Below are 20,025 nucleotides of genomic sequence, written 5' to 3' on the forward strand. Positions count from 1 at the left end.
ATCTAAGTTTCTGGGAAATGCGGAGGATTTTTTTCTCTCATTCGCCGTGCGGTATCAAACATTGCATGAAAAATACACGCTTAGAGCAGCTCCTCGAATCAAATATCTCATGTGTCGCGAGGGGCATGAATGAATTCCCTGAATGAAAGAGCCAAACTGCTGTTAAAGTCCAACTTTTAATAATTTGGCAAATAATTCGACTACAGATGTCCATGTAGGTTAAACACCATCACTTTCTCCTGTATGTTTGTGTGTGTGTGTGTGTGTGTGTGTGTGTGTGTGTGTGTGTGTGTGTGTGTGTGTGTGTGTGTGTGTGTGTGTGTGTGTGTGTGTGTGTGTGTGTGTGTGTGTGTGTGTATTTTGACTCTGAAACTCGCGCGTGCCCAAATAGACACTCCCACACCAACCCCACTTTTCTTCCTCCGACACTCCCCCCTAAACAGAGCTGGACACGCCCACTTTTCTGACTTTTTCCAAAGTAGAGGTGTGAAATCACCCTGCTGAAATGAGGGGGTTTCATGGCCCTTTAATATCTGCTGATGCTGCTCATTTAACAGACATTTAACTGACTATAAGACACTTAGCAAGTACATGTCAACTTACACTAACCTAACAGTCTACTTATAATCTCATGAGAATAAGTAACTTAACAAAAAAACGGCCCACCAAAATAAAGTGTGACCCATGTTTTTGTACATTTTTATTAATGATTGTTTTAAAGGGGGCCGATTATGCAAAAATCACTTTTATAAGGGGTCTAAACACAGTTGTGTGGCAACAATCTGTGAATATAACCAGCTTCTAATGTTAAAATAATTATTAATTTTATTTTTTATAATCACGCTTGATAAAAACAGTCTGCAGAAACACTTTGATTGACCTTCTCCCTTTGTATGTCATCAGAGGCAGAAAGACAGAATCTATTTCGCTCTTCCTTTTGGCCTTTATGCGTTTCTCTCAAGTGCTGTTGACTACATACATGCCAGTCAACGACAATGAGTAGGCAAAAGGAAAAGAAAAAGACACTCAAACATCAATCACAAAATAAAATGTTACATTATTGAAATAAAAGAATGATACAGCGGTAGAGCGACCATCACACGCTTGTCAAAGCTCGCCAGAACTGAACTGAGCTCCCATACATGCGTGCTTACATCTCAAATGTAAAACAACCACAGAAGTCCTCTTAAAGGGGACATTTATACACAATGCATATCAAACATTAAGTGACCCTCACACTATCAGAATAATTAACCCCGAAAAAGCAGCGCAATCACTACAAGACTGCTGTTGTGTTTGCGATAAGGAGGGACGAGGCTGAATCCAGCTTCTTATTCACAGCTTCTTATTGACTCTATCCAGTCCATCTTAAAAACCGCGAAGCTTAATTTTTCAGCTTCTTAATCGCACTCAAGAAAACACACAACAGTTTTAATCTATGCCAGGGCTAATTTTGCGGTCCTGACACCGTCTTGTGGACAGTCAATGTCAACTGTCTTTGGTCTACTACAATATGGCAGGCTAATGGAGGCCGACGAGCTCTCTCAGAAATTGTAAATATATATATATATATAAAACATTTACAAAAACCGTCTTATTCAGGGAAACTCCTGAGATAAATAATTGATATATCTGAACTTTAAAAAATAAATCTGTATAAAATGCTGCACTTCCCACCTCCTACATTCCGTTGCAATGACTTCTGGGACTTCTAGAGCAATTTTGATGCTCAAGCTTGCATCCGCTCATCCTTGATATCAAAAACAAACACTGTAAAAAGTGCAGGGTTCCACACAATTCATTCTTTTCGTCTCAACACAAATCGATTAAGTTAACTTGTTTTTACAAATTTAAGTTGATTTGAACATAAAACAATTAAGTTCCCACAAAAACCTCAAGAATTGGGTTGATTCAGCTTAATAAAGAATAAGCAGTTTAAAAAGCAGCAAAAACATTTATTGGAGTGCATCTTTGAACTTTTACGTGTCTTTCATTCTTGCGGTCTTAAGTTTTAGAACTGAAGTTTTAGAACTGAACTTGGCAGCATATTGTTCAAGCCTTGTTTTTGAATCTACCACTATGCTGACACATAGGCATTTGTAGCTCGGCCCTCTTTTGAAACTTGAATCCTGAGGATTTGTTTTTAAAGTGACAATCATCAAAGTCAAAGACTTTAAATCTTGTAAATGAAATTAATTGTATAAATAATTATTTAAATTTCTATTAATTTATTATACAATTAAAAATGGTGACGCAGTGGCGCAGTAGGTTTATTTATGCACAGTGCACTGCATATTGCAAATGCAGTATGAGCATAAGGACACCTGTCTACACCATATGAGCTGTCAGCTGCTTATTTCTTAGTAAAATGATGTATAGGATAACTGAGCTGAAGACAGCAACAGATGCATATGATCAGGTGCTTTCTTGGTGAAGCGGAGACGTGGAAATGAATGTGAAGTGACAGTTGTCATGTTTCTGTGTCCTGGTTTGACCTCAGCTGCAGTCTGTCTCTATAGACCCAAGTCTCCGCAAGAAAACTCTAGCGTCTGGCACTGAAACATTTGGATGAGGAAATTCATTATGACGTGTGGGATCAGTATCTTTTGTTTTATGAGTAAATGAAATCAACAGGAGGACCGGGAGAATTCCAAGTGGGCCAGTCTGTTTTTTTTGGCCAAGTGGGCCAGTGTCCCTAGCTGCATGCACTCTCAGCAGTCACACTTTTTTCATTTATTTATTTATTTGACCATAGCCTCACTCTTTTTATTCAGTATTTTGCCACAGATCTGCGATTTTTATTTATTTTCTCGCAGCCCCCTGAGCAAAATGCAGCCTGCAGGATAATGATGATGTAACTATTTTTACACATTATTTAAAACCTGGCTAAAAATAGCCATTAACTTAATTTTTTGGTGGGGCAGGTGAACATTTCGGCTGGGCAAGTAAAAATCTGAACTACTAATGCAATCGGGCCAGTAGAAAAAATACTTAGCGTTGAACCCTGAGAATCAACGATGGGCTAAAATCTGCGGAATTCTGTGTGGGCCTAGTAATTAGGCAAGTCAGTGTATGACAGTGGTTTGTTCTGCAGACAATCGAAAAACAAATATTGCTTTAGGGATCTAATGATATTGACCTTAAAATGTTAATAAAAAAATTCAAAACTGCTATTATTCTAGCCGAAATAAAACAAATAAGACTTTCTCCAGAAGAAATTATATTATGGGATATACTGTTAACATTTACTTGCTCTGTTAAACATCATTTTGAAAATATTTTAAAAAAGAAAAAAAGGGGGGCTAATAGAGCTGGGCCAATAGACGATGCCATCGTCCATCGCCAATGGCTGACAAACTTCACGATGCTGAGTCGGCATCGCAATCCATCGCCCAGCCCCACATTTACATTGATAAATAACTTGTTATTTGCATGACATCTTAAAAGCAAAGACAGTCTTTTCATGAGCTGTGTTTAATTTGACATAATAAAAGCTGCCGCTTGCATGGCTGACAGCATCATGAGGATTAAATGAAGGATTATGCAGCACCTCTCACGCTTAAAATGTGTAGATTTAGTGGCAAACGCTGTTACCTGCAAACCCCATCCCACAGACTTTGCAGTGAATGGCTTTAGTTATTTTTATAGTGGACTTAAATCCACTGGAAGTCTTTTATCCACTCTTGGAAAAGTGTAAATGGTTTAACATTCAGCACATGATCACTAATAAGATGAGCCATTATTAGTAACTGTAGGTGGTTTTCAAAACAAAATCCGTCACTATCAGTGTTATTTTCATTCTCTCATCTTCAGCGCTTCACATTTTAGCGGTTGTAACTCCTTTCATCTGAAGGCAGTGACTGAGTGATTGATGGCAGATATTAACCAATCATTCGCGTTCAGTTCTAGAGCAGTGGGCCAATAAGAAGAGCACAAAGGCGGGCAAGCATTGCAGGCTTTTTTACTTCAGCAAGTTCACATAACAACTGTTCTAATCTGTTCCTGTTTGGCGTTTTTAGGTGTGAAGATGCATTCTGCATAAATGTCTCCTAAATCCACACATGCAGCGAGAAATTTGCAGTGAAAATCATGAAAATTTATACACTACAGTGAACCCCAACCAGCTGTGGGAAAAGCCATTATAACGACAGAGATCACTGCCTATTCATGCCAGAGTCCTGCGAAAAAAAGTGATTGACGGGGTAATTTGTTTGTAACTTTATTTATTCACGGTTTGGTTTTGGGTAAAGCAAATGTGGGTCCGTGTGGGTCAGGTAGTGAAATTCGTTGACTACAATTAATTAATTCATTATGAATTAATTGATATTTAACAACGACCCCGACCCCCGCCTACAACGACAATGGCATAGTCCAGGGTTTTTCAAAGTCTAAGACAGTGGGCCTCCCTTTTGACACAACTTATCCATTGGCGCCCCCCTCCTCCCAAACACGCACGCACGCACACACACACACACACACGCACACGCACACAAACACACACACATATATATATATATATAGTATATAAAGACACAGACAGATGTCAGACTGTTAACTCACTTTTATCATCATTTGCATGAAAGTGCAATTATTTACAGAGTAATAACAAGTTTTTTAATATAACGTTTTTAAAACTAGAATGATGGTTCAATATGAACAGAACAGATCCAAGAACTGTCCATCCCAGTCGAAACAGTCGAAGTTTTGCAGGTCTCATGCTGTCATTAGCCAAAATATTTTGACAAACCACTCATAAAGGTCGTGGTTCATCAGCTGGTCCTGTCCACGTAAATCCTAAACTCAAATACTGATCATCATATCGTCGTCTTTTGGGTTTAAGCCCTGAACTTGAAGGCTTTTGTGGCGAGGGGGCGTGGCCGAGAGCCGTGGGAACGGAGTGAGGCCACCGCGTTAGTGGATTCACCTGCGGTGCGCACCTGCCTCGGATCCCACGGAAGGAGCTCTGGATCATAAAAGGAGGAACGAGGACAGAGGAAGCCGAGAGAGGACCGGACCCGGACATATTTTACTTTTGCTTTCAGTTTGACGGCAGTTTGTTTTGGTTTAGACGGCAGCCTCCGTGAGGAGCTGCCGTCACTGTTATTAATAAATCATTTTAAAACTTCGTCGGTTCTCCGCCTCCTTCCCGGCGGCCAAAGGGCCGTGAACTTCATTACAGCTTTGAATCGGGCGGGGGTCGGGGGTCTCAGAAACCGACCCATTGTATTAGCAGGCATATACCAAACAGAAGCGAATTCACAGCTATGGCCTTCTGGGTAAAAATTTTTTCTTATATTTGACGTATTATTTTTTTGCTTTGTTTAATTAAAACGTTTAAATATAATAAAAAATACATATAATAATGAAACTTAATAATTATATTTTTATTATATTATATTTTTTCCCGCGCCTCCCCTGACATGCTCTGGCGCCCCCCCAGGGGAGGCGCGCCTCACACTTTGAAAACCCCTGGCATGTTCCATCGTGATGTTACACATTAGACATTGTAAGATGCCAAATTGGTCAACATCGCCCAACCCTAGGGGCTAATAATTCTGACTTCAACTGTGTAATAATGATTAAAGTAATGCATATTATTTTTAGAGTTTATACGAAGCATTATCTGTTAGCAGTTTGATAAGTTTACCCTGGTGACTTAAGCAGACTCGACACTGTTCAATATATAAATATAAACATTAGTGTTTCTAAGTCTGGTCTTCTCTTATCTGTCCTGAAACCACACACTGGTTGCGAGCCTTATTGTTGCTCTGTGTTCTTTCGTAGCTCGTATTTTCCGCTTTGCTGCGTTCTCTCTGTCAGCTGCACAGCTGTGTGTGTGTAGCAGCTGTTAGTTAAACGTGATTAGCATGATTTGCATAATGGCGTTTTCAGTTCACAAGAGTCAGCGTGTGTGTTCGTTAGTGTGTTTTGATATGCGGGACTGCTTGCCAACAACTGGCAAACCTTCATCTCCAGGTCTCTGTGGAGAATCAGGTGTGTGTGGGATATTGGAAAACTCCATCAGGGAATTCTTCAGTGTCACACCAAAGCATCCAATTACCGGCACGTTCAACAAAATGCCGCCAACATCTTTGATTTCAGCATGCGCATCTTGAGCTTTTTATTTTTGAGTTTTTTCTTGATTTTTATTTATTTATTTATTTTTGCTCAGCTGTTTCGGTTTGGCCCCAATCAGAAAGCAATTTGTTTTCTGCCATTCAGCGATCCACGGGAGACTGTTTAGCCGACAGGGGCGATGGAAAAACCTTCAATGTCATTATCGGTTCATCTTCACAACATTTATTTCATGTTTGATGTCTTGGTGTTCTTTTACAGTGAATCTGCACTGATACTGATTGGCCTGTATGATTGCATGAATGCTTTTGCCAGGATGCTGTGGCTCCTAATCTGTGTTCATTACTACAATAGAGACAGCTTCAGTAGCTATGTTTCCATCCACCTATTTTTATATGCGCTGCACGATTCTGGCTTAAATGAGAATCGAGTTTTTTTTTTTTTGGTTAAAATAAAGATCACGATTCAATAGGGATGTAACCATATTGTAAATACCGTCATACCGCAATAGTAATTTTTTTTCAATATTACCGTAGGCGCATGACTCAGTAAAGCTATATTTCTGAGAAAAGTTTGCTAAGGCGAATGAAGCGAACGGGAGGTAGCGGGAACTACAATTCCCATCAGCCTAGGCGTGGCCGTCATCCTTTGCGGTCTGTTGTCACTACAGATCCAGTAATGTGGAAATGGAGTGTGCTGCTTGAAGCGGGGATGAAAAAGAGCTGGAAATGATCGAACCTAAAGCGGGTTTTAAATCGGATGTGTGGAAGCATTTCGGTTTCTTTCTAAAAAGATACGAAAAAGGAGAAAAGGTGACAGACAACGAAAAAAACGGTATGCAGGCACTGCCAGACTGTGGTGAAATATAAGTCGGGAATACGACTAAAAACAGTCATGGGGACTGCAGAACACAGCACACTTGTTAGATTGATGCAGACATTGACTTGTACCGCAAAGAGACCTCTATTTCACTCATGGCTTGTCCTCTCAAGTGGTGGAAAGACAATGCACAGCGTTACCCACTGCTGTCAACCTTGGCTAAATCATATCTCGCTGTCCCAGAAACCTCAGTCCCAAATGAGAGGGTTATTTTCTGTTGCAGGGGACATGCCCAGAGATACCAGCTTTTACCAGATTATAGTTATATGATCATTTTCCTTAAAAAACCCATCTCTATGTGAGTGATTAAATGTTGATGTGATGAGTTTTCAACAATACTAAATTTAAACTTTATTTTTTTATATAGTTTAATAGTTTTTTGTTTTTAAAATTGAAAAATTGAAGTACCTGTATCGAAACTTACAGATAGATGGCTAATTTGTATGTCATTGATATGTTCAGTGCTAAGGTAAATAAACACTTTTGGCACTTTTTTCGAATCTTTTCATTAGTTTTGTTTTTCCTGTAAATTATTTAATAAATACCGTACCGTGCCATTCATACCGAGATATTATCGTACCGTGAAATTCTGATACCGTTACATCCCTTCGATTCAATTATTATTGTTTTTTCTCAAACATATGGTAAAACAACAATAATAATATTATGTTTAGGTCTACTGGTTTCTATAAATAATTCTATTCTACTATTTATAATTCTGATGTTGACAACATTTGAGATATATGCTTGCAATCATTGACAACATTATTAGAGCATTTCATTTACTGGTAAAATCAACAATATATAGGCTAGAGTAGTTATACTGACACTGTAAACCACTGCACAACTGTGTGTTCGCGTCGAAAAAAAAAACATATCAAATGCTTGCCGCAGTCATAAATCTGTAATGCAAAATAATTATTTAAATGACATGCACGCTTTCAGTTTCATTTTCACTGCTAAGTGCTGTTCATACTTCGCACCCGGCTCTTAAACAATCACTCTGTGCACCAAACTCAATATTATTTACAACTGTATTACCTGTTACTCACAACAGGTTCTGTTCACTAAAGGAGACGCGTGCGCGTCTGTCATTAAGTAGGGCGCGCGCCTGCACTACAGCTCACAGTCAGCAGCTAACGTCACGTGTGATTTCCCGGCTGCGAATACAGCAGTATTCAGCAGTACATAAAAAACATAAACGTGTATTCAGAGAACACTATCATCTACATATACCATACCCATCCTCAAACTCAAATACAACAGTCAGCAACCCTAAATACTGTATGTGTGCAAGGCTGCTCTGAGATTAGACAAACAGTAGTGATGGGAAGTTCAGATCTGTAACGCAGATGTTAAGACTCAACATTATGTAGTCAGCAATAGTAACTTCAGTCAGTTAAAACATCACCATGATCTGAAAAATGTCTTACAGTAAAGTTTTGCAACCCAACTGCAGCATGATTCACTTATTTAAATTCCATTACGATTGTCTGTTTTGAAATAAACTTACGTTTTTCACCGGATCCTCTTATTTTAGCCCTTGGTTTACATGCAGTGTAGTTGTTCAAGTTTAGTTCACTCACAGCAGGTTGTCATGTACTGTTTTTTGGCTCACGGAATCACACGGTTAACCACTTTTCAAATTTCATCTCTAGATTGTGGATAAGTGCTTACTGGAGATGCAAGTTGTTTTAAATGATTCAGTTCAATTTGGTGAACTAGTTCAACAGGTTCACTTAAAAGATCCAGTTAAAAAGATTCGTTCGCGATCGCTATACAGAAATAAAACCGGTGTGTTGAACTCATCAAGGGTTAATGAGCTGCCAGAAAACTGTGAAGGCGGAGTTGGTTTATCTGCTTTTTTTTATTTCATTTTACTTTGCTATAAGCATTAGGCACATGCAGAAGGGGGGTTTGGGTGCTTCAGCACCTGCCCTTTTTTCTCTTGGAGAGGAAGTTCATCCTTAAAATGAAAGTGCCCCCTCCTTTGCGCATGGATCTCCTACCCGCAACACCCTCAGCACTCTTTAGCTTCGCGATCAACTCGTGCCCCAAATCGTTAACCAGATTATTTAACAAGCACCAGTTTTGCCTTCAAAGTTTTTTTTTTTTTTTTTAATAAACAACCACCTTTCTGTTGTAAAGTTATTGCCCTGTGTGCCATTCTACTATGCCGCTGATTAGATGATGTTTGCAGCACAGAATGATGACGAATGTCACTCAATGATTATGTAAAAGCCACATGAAATCCGACATCTGCGGTGGCATTGCAAAACCTCAGATCTGTGTCTGATTTAGTACCACATATGAAAGTGGCACAAATCTGAACTGAAAAGATGAGATTCCATGCAGTTTGCTAAACAATTTTTTTTCTCATGACTTCATGATGTATAACTTTTTATATTTTTTAACGTGTAACTTCCCCTTTTACCACAGTAAAGATCAAATTGTCTTCTTTCCAATGATACCCAGTTTGTGTTTGTAGCTTACTGGATTCAGGTACTGTTATTATTTAAAGTTAGGATTGTGTAAATCCCCAAAATTGAGTGCTGGCTAACAGATTTTAACAACCCGGGCTCATTGTGGAAACGTAGCCCCGCGGACGTTTCTGCGGACCGCGATTTACGTCCCGGGAGGTACGTATTCGAGCGGTTTTTGTTTTCGTAGATCCGCAAGAGGGCGCTGTGTACGCTTTTTTGCGTCTCGGGTGCCTCTCGGGAGTGCGCGCCCGCGCCGTTCTCGCGAGAAAAGCCACCAAATTGGCCGACTCGGCCGCCCTCCTCTTCCTCCTCCTCCTTCGCTAAACCCGAGCGACGGTTCGCAAAAGCCGTCCAGAAAAAAAAAATGCAAAAGCCCTCATCTTCGATTTCGACCGCGTTTTCGGATCCCGCCACGTTCTCGCCCTTATTTTTTGGATTCCGTTTTTCGTCTTACCTGATTTCCGGAACCGCTGTTCCCCGGACTCGATCCCGGTCATCTTCCCCACGGTCGGCTCCTCCTCCTCTTGACAAACTGGTTGCATCGGGAAAGCCCTCCACTCGCAGGCGAGCCGTCGGCCGGCGAGCGCGAAGAGGAGGGGCGGAGCGGCGCCACACCGCCCTGCAGCGTTCTCTCGAAAAAAACTAAACGCGGTCTTACGTACCTCCGGCCACGTAAATCGCGGTCTCCAGAAACCTCCGCGGGGCTACGTTTCCAGAATGAGCTTGGGTTGGATTTTAAAACATGAGGTAAACTTAATATGACCATAGAAGATAAATTGGCAAGAAAATTAAAGTTCTCTCTCTGTCATTTCATTGTTATTACACACAATTTATTTTTCAGATTTTTTGGTTTTGTTTTGTTTTGTTTTTATGTTTGTATTGTTTGGGTTTTTGCCAAAAATCTGCTTCAATTCCATGTCAACAGCTCAAAACACTTAAGGACTTATGTGTTTTGCACTACTTATTTTACTACTTATTTTTCTCCGCTGTATACCGCAAATTAACCCTGCAGCCAGACCTGATGTTTGTATTTCAGACTCATGGCCTTTTCACACACCGAATTTGAGAATAACCACAGAATCGGGCCTAGAAAGTCATCCTTGGACATTGTGTGGATGAAAACTTCAGTTGCCATAGAGATTGCACATCCGCCTTCTCGAATTCACAAGGACTGTGACCAGTCAGTGTAGGAAGAAGACTTATAGGCTTGTAAATGTGCGAAATGACACTATACATCAGTTCTATCTTGTATTGATCCAGCTCTCTGCATCATCTGATTGGCGTGGCGGATGCCACACGCCTGCATTGATCTGCCTCTATCACTTTTGACCAAATCATCAACCGATATCATCCAGCCTGGTTAATCGATGCGCTTACCGAGGCATGATGGTTATGAATCGTTTGTTACTTGGCAACTAGAACCCACACATACAGGTCAAAATACAAGTACTTATAGCGAGGCGCTTCCCAGATGGTTGTGCTCATCTGCGGAGGGTTGTGTGACAGTGGTGTGGGTTTCACTGTGATCTGCAAATACACAATGTGAGTAAAGCAGGCCTTTGGGCTTGTTCGGCCTGATATGCTTCGTGTCGTATTGTATCACAGCTCCTGACGCTCCCAAGCGTGTCGGATCCTGGCATCGGCTTTCCGACCACTTGCACACATGTAAGGCTTTTTTGAATCATCAGGCCTATAGTAAATAAATGGCATGCAGAGTTTAAAAATCCCTCTGCGTGATGCATTTGTCTCCAGTAAAGTTTGGTGACCCTGTTGTTTGACGGTAAGAGGATCTGACGTAGACAAAGCCTCTCGCTCCACTTGACGAGTTCTGCGCCGTCCAGGGTTGCGTTCGGGTGACAGAATTGGTGGCTGAGTTTGAACGAGTGTGGCATGTGAGCCTCCCACTGCCCGCTCGCCCCAACCCATCACCGTTTAACTGGAGACATGAAGGGCCGTGGATACAGAACACTGCTAAAGAAGTCTCAGTTTAACTAAGTCTTCATATTATCTGAGTGTAAAGAGCCTGGAAAAGTTGTAGTGGGCTTGGATGGACCAGTTTGGTAGTCTGCTAATGGAGATGCATCTATTTAAATAATAAACACATTTGTTAATTCATTCATTCATTTTCCTTCGACGTAGTGCCTTATTTATCAGGGGTTGCCACAGCGAAATGAACCACCAACTACTCTGGCAAATGTTTTAGGAAGCAAATTCCTTTCCAGCCGCAACCCAGTACTGGAAAACACCCATACACACTCACATTTGCATTCACACTCATACACTACGGCCAATTTAATTTATCTAATTCACCTACAGTCTAGCGCATGTGTTTGGACTCTGACGGAAGCTGAAGCACCAGAAACCCACGCCAACATAGGGAGAACATGCAAACTCCACACAGAAATGCCAACTGACCCTGCCGGGACAGTCACCTTCTTGCTCTATATATATACACATACATACATACATGCACACACACACACATATACATACATATATATACATATATATATATATATATATATATATATATATATATATATATATATATATATATATATATATATTTATATATACACACACACACACACACACACAAAATTAGGTAATGACACAATATGAACTGTTCAAACAGGCTGCAAAAATCAGAAAAACAATATATATATATATATATATATATATATATATATATATATATATATATATATATATATATATATATATATATGTATGTATATGTATATATATATATATATATATATATATACATATATATATATATATATATCACTCATCATCAGATATAACTAAACGCTCAAGGTAAAACGTGCAAGGCATTTGAAACTTGCTGCATGCAATAAAAAAGTGCAAAAATAAGAAACAATATATATATATGACAAATTTTTTAAATAAGCATGTGTATAAATAATGATGCATGGTCAGCAACAGCTACAGTATGTGGTTGTTAATTTTTCTCAGGTCACTTATTGTTGGCAGCTCTGACAGAACGTTAGATTTTACTTTTATACACTTCATTATTTTCTCCATAAAAGTTGCGATCCTCTGCCCACTCCCAATCACAACTAAACCTCCAGTATTATTTCCCAGCTTCCTCATTCCGCTCCTGTCCACATTGATTTCTAGAACACAGCTAATTGGTTGCTTGAGTGTGCTTCCTGTCTTTACCACATCACATACTCTGCTGATAGTTGCATAATTGGACGACGCAGCCATGTTTTTGAAAGTTTCCTGATGCAGGAATCTTCAGCGCATATTACGAGAGCTGTCTTGAGTTGAAGGCAATAGTTGGGTTAACACATTCCCCTGTGTGCCTCTATGGGCTGACAGGAAGGCAGGCAGGTGAACTATAACGATTATGCGGTCGCGCTATAATGTGTTCCAGCCTTCCCGGGCTTTGATACACATTCAGACAGATCAAGTTGCATAATGAATATTTTACACATCCCTGCACTGCATGCTTGTATGAAGGATCCTGTCGTGCACTGGGTGAAATGGTTTTTAACTTCACCACCAGTGCTCTGCTAGCTTTATTTTCTTGTTAATGGTCATCAGTTTGAAGGCCTAATAACTCATAAGTAGGCCCACACGGAATCTGCATGTGCAGATTTTTAGCCTATTATTAGGGCTGCTCGATTTTGGGAAAAATCATAATCACGATTATTTTGGTCATAATTGTAATCTTGATTATTTAAAACGATTACTGTTAAAGTCAAAATTATTAGCGCTCCTGAGATATTGTTTTTTTTTTATAAATATTTCCCAAATGATGTTTAACAGAGCAAGGAATTTTAACAGTATTTCCTATAATATTTTTCTTCTAGGCTTATTTGTTTTATTTTAGCTAGAATAAAAGCAGGTTTAAATAATTGAAACCCATTTTAAGGTCAATATTATTAGCCCCCCTAAGCAATATATTTTTGATTGTCTGCAGAAGAAACTACTGTTATACAATGAACTGCCTAATTACTCTAATTAAGCCTTTGAATGTCACTTTAATCTGAATGCTTGTATTTTGAAAAATATCTAGTCAAATATTATTTTCTTTCATCATAGCAAAGATAAAAGAAATCAGTCATAGAAATGAGATATCAAAACTATTATGTTCAGAAATAAGTAAAAAAAAAAAAAAAAATTCCATTAAACAGAAATTGGGCAGGAAAAAAGTTGCTAATATTCAGGAGGGCCAATAATTCTGACTTCAAGTGTACATACAGTTATTTTCCACCTTGCAAAGGAAAGAGAAATAAATACAATAGAATAAAAATATGAAACAAACTGTGCTTTAAGCATCTTCACTGTAAGAAAAACACTTTAGCTACAAAAATCCTTCAGTCAAGAGCAGAGAGGGATTTTCTCGTTTTGTTTGATTAATGATAAAAACAGGCGGCAGCAGGAATATTTCACGCTGTCTCTTTAATGGTTTCTCTTTCACTCGTCTTTTGATTCTCAACTCGTTTGTGTATTACACAAATGAGGATTATTATGAATAATCACTAAACACTGCGTTTTGACACCTATTTGATCGTTAAAGCGCTCACATTAAGATGACTTTAGATGTCTGCGCTCCTCTGCTCGTCTCAGTGTGCGAATGAGACTGAATGCTGACCGGCCGGATGCTTCGGGCTGTGTGTGCTTGTCGCACACACACATAAACACGCTGTCTTTTGCGCTTTTAAGAGCAACAAACGTGAACAGCTGGAATAGGGGGCGGTATATGATGCAATAGTCGTTTATCTCGATTAATGCTTTTTCATCGAAAAAGCTAAAATCTAAATCTAAATCGGATTTTCGATTAATTGCACAGCCCTACTCATTATCAATTCTGTTTATTTACTTGTGTAAATATGTTTAAATTTTATAGTTATTCAGTTTTTTTTATTAATTACAGTGATGTTATTGACTAATATGAAAATATTCATATGATTTATTTGCAATACAGTTTGTAAAGTAATATTTTCTTTCTTTTTGGAGATATATTACATGAGAGACTTGCTTTGTTTACCAAATAAAGTGGTTTTAATTGGATTTACATAGTAAACATTAAATAAAAAGTTAAAAGTTATACATTTTTATTCATTTATTCATTATTTAGAATATGTGCCTAAAAAATAGCTATTAAATTTTTATTTTTTTCTTTGGTGGAAACAGTGAAAATTTTGACAGGGCAAGAACAAATTTGAAACATTTGCCCGATCTGACCGGTAGATGTATGTCTCCTGCGCTGTGTATGTGCGTGTGTATCTGTGTTTGTGTGTGCGTGAACTTTGTAACGACATAGTGTGTGACTCATCAATGCAACTGCAAAACAAATACTCATTGGTAAAGTTCTCACTGTAGTATTTCTCACAAACGCTACGTGAGATCTTCTTCCTTTAAGTCTGTCTGTTGTCTGACGCTGCTGAAGGAGGAGATTAAGCCACGCAGAAAGGCACGTAGAAATGGTAGACGGGAAGGACTAGACTTAAAGGTGCAGTACGACAAAACAGCCCCCTGGTGGAAAAATGTGTAAAATAGGATCTTGTAAAAGGTATAATGAAAAATCTGATGGGGTGTTTTGAGCTGAAACTTTACATACAAAATCTAGAGACACAAAACACTTGCATTAAAGTGCACCTAGGTTACCCCTTTTTTTCAGATTTAATATAAGTCTTTTGCGTCTCTAGAATGTGTATATAAAGTTTCAGCTCAAAACACCAATCAGATTTTTCATTATACCTTTTACAAGATCCTGTTTTATACTTATTTCCACCAGGGGGTGGTTTTGTCCTACTGTGCCTTTAAGGCGAGTCCTCCCCGCCTACTGTTTCTACCTGGCTTCCCGCGTGCTTTAATCTCCTCCCTCGGCTGCGTCAGACAACAGACAGACTTAAAGGAAGAAGGTCTCACGTAGCGTTTGTGAGAAATACTACAGTAAGAACTTTACTAATCAGTATTTGTTGTGAAGTTGCATTGATGAGTCACACACAATATCAATATCGTTACAATATCGCGCGTGCGCACACACACACAGAGATACACACGCACACTGCAGCTGACACACACACACACAGGCAGGCAGACAGACAGAGCGCACTTAGCTTAGCACTGTTTTTGCACTCAAATGTGACATGTTACAGGCTAATCTCCACTTCTGTATGGATATCTGTGATGTTAATGTACAAAATAAACCTGATTTAACTTCCACAAACCGGGATTGAAACGTCTTCCTTTAAAATTGTTCTGACACGCGGCTGTGCTGATGAGGTAAAGCTGAAGTAAATCGCTGTAATTAATTACACACATGCACTGTTTTAAAACACTTTAAACATGTGAAACTTACTCTTAGGGTGCTTTCACACCTGTGAATCGATTCAGTTGTTCCGAAACAGAGATTACAATTGTTACATTGTTGCTTTTTGCTCTTGGAGCGGTTCGCTTTCACACTGCAAAGTTTCTAATCGGACCAAAAGAGCTAAAACAAGTCACGTGCGAGTAAACTCTCCTCACATTGGTCAGAGTGTCAGGGTTTATTTTGCAGCGTCCCGCTCAGCTGTCAGGAGAGGTGGTGGTTTGGTGGTGATTGACAGGGTGCACGCGCGCGACATGTCTGAGGAGAGACGGGGTGGGGAGGGGTGAGAAGGGTGCACGACGATGCCTATTTGAGGACCGGGAGGGAGACGCGAGATCATCATCCGTTTGCGGGCATCCGGAGACTCACAAAACTTCCCGCCATAATCATAATCCTCTCTTCATATAGCCGTATGCCTATTACATATCCATTAAACACTGTGATATATCCGCGATCGGATCTCTTTCTCACTGCAATCGAACCGCTCCAGGGTTCGTTTCAATCGAGCCAAGACCACCTCATTCAAGCGATCTCGGAGCGATTACTTTGGCGCGGAACAGAGCGCGATTGCCCTGTTCACATATGCCAATCGAACCGCGCTAACTGGGCAAACGAGATACGTTCCGAAACAAAAGTGTAGGTGTGAAAGCACCCTTAATCACATTTGATGATGATTGCTGATCCTAGCGAACAGAACAGACCTTTTATTCCCGGTTGCTTTGCGTATGTCTGCCTGGTCTTGTTGACATATACACGTGACTACCGGGACATGGTAATGCACGCAGCTGTCAATCAATTCGGTGGGCGGGGGGACCGCACTCCTACGTAAAGTTGTGGCCGGTCTGAAAACCGCTCTGAATGGTCCACCGTTTTTATGGTGTTAAATTGAAAAAAAAAAAGGACTGTGTGTGTGTATATCACCCCAATATGACGGTCTATATACTATATATATATATATATATATATACACATATGTTTGTCCAAATAGCTTGAAAAGTAGATTTTTACCATAGGTGCCCTTTAAATCTGAAAAAAAGGGTAACCTAGGTGCCCTTTAAATAAAATCAATGCATTGGTAAATGTTAGAGGATATTTATGACCAAAAAATGAGACCAACCTTATTGTTACTTGTGATATAACCATCAGATATAACTAAACGCTCAAGGTAAAACGTGCAAGGCATTTGAAACTTGCTGCATGCAATAAAAAAGTGCAAAAATAAGAAACAAAAATGAAAATGTGCAAATCTCTCTCTCCTGTTCACACTGTTTATCATTGTACTCTCTCTTTCAGCCGGGTTTGCTCCTCCCTCCCTGTCGTAGTCGTTCCCTCACGCTCTGCCTCTTTGCTTCTTGCGCTCTGAATGCTCTTGTAAGTTTATTCTCCGCTGAGGAGGAGGAGGAGGAGCGCAGTGCATGTTAGGTGTCTCAGATACACAGAGGGAGACATGAGAAGACGTCTTATCCATTGATGCATCAATTTGTTGCCTCTTATTTAAAGTCTGCTTGGCCATTTCATCAAGTGATCTGCAGCACTGAGCTGAGTCTACAAAAGAAGCTGTGTGTTTGGATATGCTGTGTCCTTAATCACGGATTTAATTGCAAGAAAAAAGCAGCATCTGGCTTGTTTAGAGGAAACCTCTTCAGCGAGACTGTACTGTATGTGATATGGGAGTCGTGCAGGTGGTCTTGAGCAGAAGGCTTTGTGGTAATCGAGCTGTGAAGTTCATGTGCCGGTCGGGGAAGCACTGAAATGGGATTCGCTCAAGACTTCTTTATCAGGTCTTAGTTGAGCGAGTCGGGCTTCAGTTAGGTGTTTCTGCCGCCTTGCAGACCAAAGGAACTTTTAAGTTTGCTTTCAAGTGGATCTTGAGCTGGCTGACTTCTTCTTCTTCTTCTTGTGGTTTGTTTTTCACCGAGTTTTCTTAATTGTGCATCCTCTGGGAAAGGATGCAGGTCTCTTTTGTTTGCACGGACCATCGGTCTATGAGCCGAAGCACAGATGATAGGCTGAATCGGCAAAATGCTAACAGTCCCAACACTGGTACCCGGAGCAAGTTCAAAGCTGTGGCTATGGTGGCCAGGAGTCTGGGGCAGCTGTCGGTCCAGAGCGTGCCTTCATCCAGCGACCAGAGCATGAGAACTGGCATGAAGTATAGGTAGGAGAAACAAGAGTCCTGCTGGATAATGTCCACTATTGAGACATATTTTACTTTTAGTAGTACAAACCAATTCAAGTGGGTCACAATTTATTTTATGGTACAATTTGTGCTATTAATAAAACATTAATTAAGAATTTCAGCTTGATAAAGTATTAATTTGTTGCTTGTTAATAGTTAGCAAGGTAGTAATTGGGTTTAGGTATTGCATACACTGCAAAAAATGCTTTTCTTACTTAAATTTTTTGTCTTGTTTCCAGTCCAAATATCTCACAATTCTTAAATCAAGAACAATTTTCTAGACATGCAAAACATATTGCCTCGTTTTTTAGCAATAATATGCCAAAATTAAGTGAGTTTTTCTTAAAACAAGCAAAATAATCTGCCAATTGTGTAAGCAAAATAATCTTATGTCAAAAGGAAAAACAATATATAACATAATAAAAAAATAGTATATCTTCAAATTTTATTTAATGTTTAAAATGCAAATCCTATTACATTCACTTTATTTGGTAAATACAGCAAGTTTGTCATTTAATATATCTAGTAAAAGAAACTGCATTGTACATAATACATTTCACATTTTCACATTAGTCAACATTATTACAGAAATTAAATAAAAAAAATTGAATAAATATAGATTTACACACATTTACTCAAGTAAATAAACAAAATTAATGATGGGCTGAAAATCTGCTGAATTCTGCACGTGCAGATTCTGGGTGGGCCTACTTATGAGTCTATTACACTTATATTATGTTAAACTGAGTTAAAACAGCTTATAAAATTAAGTTAAACTTAGTTTAATAAGTTACAATAACCTAAAAACATGATGTCAGGACTAATTAGTCATATAATGTTTGACAGTGTACTAATAAACAACTAATATCTTAAGAATAAGCCAGTAGTTTATTGTGGGAATTGGAACTGAAACTAAAGTGTTACCTTATATTGGATTTATTTTGTTTCAGCACAGTGCTGGGTTGTGGCTTGGCTGGAAGGGCATTTGCTTTGTTAAACATATGCCAAAGTAGCTGGCGGTTCATTCCGCTGTGATTGGTGAAGTTTTTTTTCCCTCTCCGCTGTCGCCACTGGCTTGCATGGTTCAGGATTTGAAAAGCTACTCATCGATGAATTTGCTCTTCAGTGTTTGGACTCTCAATAATGACTTCAAACCACACTGAACTGAGCTAAACTGAACTGAACTGAACTTAAACACTAAAAACTGAACGACCCTGATCCAGTTACTATGACCATTTATGTGAAGCTGCTTCGACACAATCTACATTCTAAAAGCGCTATACAAATAAAGCTGAATTGAATTGAATTAATCTGGGACTAAGCTGAAGGATAAATGAGGATACTTTTTTTTTTTTTTTTTTTTTAAATTGAAGATGGTAGAAGGATAAATAGAAGTATTTACATAATTTAGACAGCTTCATATTTAAAGTGAGAATGCTGAATGAGCCTGTCAGGTTCAGTGGTGTGGCCGGTGTCTGTATATATTTCAGCAAAGTGCTTTGATTGCACATGATGCCATCAGTTTGAATATTACTCTTGAAATCATTCTGCAGATGCAGTTCTAACTGTTGGTGAATAATGACTGCTGTTTTTCTCAATCCTTTTAAACCAATTGAGCTCCTGGAAAACTAGATTCCTATTTCTGCATCGCTGCTATCAGCTTTTCAGTTCGAGAGTTGTAGATTTGCTGCACTTGTAATATGCAGAACTGCTGACATCTGTCTTTTAATCTTTCTCTTAAGTGGTTATGATATATTATACTGTTATATAATGTTAATATGTGTTTGTGTGTGATTTCCATCAGAAGTTCATTCTCGTGTGTTTCATGAATTGCAAAGCAAATAAAAATGAAATGTAACATTTTCTGCATCCATTAACAACAAACCTGCAAGTATTTGATCATTTACATAATGACTGCGAGAAACACTGGCAGATTGCTTTCAGCTGTCATGTTCATCTGCAAAAAAAATCCTAATAACAGCTCTTAATGGAGGCGTGTGATCTTTCCTTCCTATTTAAAATCAGGATTGCAAAGTGATTTTGTTGTTAGAGGCTCCAAT

At 39.1% G+C, this 20,025-nt stretch overlaps 1 protein-coding gene across 7 annotated transcripts in view; it reads left to right on the forward strand.

Annotated features, from left to right (window-relative positions):
• kcnab2a (potassium voltage-gated channel subfamily A regulatory beta subunit 2a) overlaps positions 1-20,025 on the forward strand; it is a 241,743-nt gene that overhangs the window by 126,258 nt on the left and 95,460 nt on the right. Inside the window, exon 1 of one of the 7 annotated variants that reach the window (XM_087274280.1) lies at positions 17,166-17,944. The exons of the other annotated variants lie outside the window; for them this stretch is intronic. Within the exon in view, the coding sequence (XP_087130406.1) occupies positions 17,736-17,944 (209 nt within the window). The 5' untranslated portion in view covers positions 17,166-17,735. Of the gene's footprint in view, positions 1-17,165; positions 17,945-20,025 lie in introns of those variants that run through there. 7 annotated transcript variants of the gene reach the window in all.

This window comes from Danio rerio, chromosome 11, assembly GCF_052040795.2.
Source record: "Danio rerio strain M-AB ecotype USA chromosome 11, GRCz13ab, whole genome shotgun sequence".
In the NCBI taxonomy this organism is placed as follows: domain Eukaryota; kingdom Metazoa; phylum Chordata; class Actinopteri; order Cypriniformes; family Danionidae; genus Danio; species Danio rerio.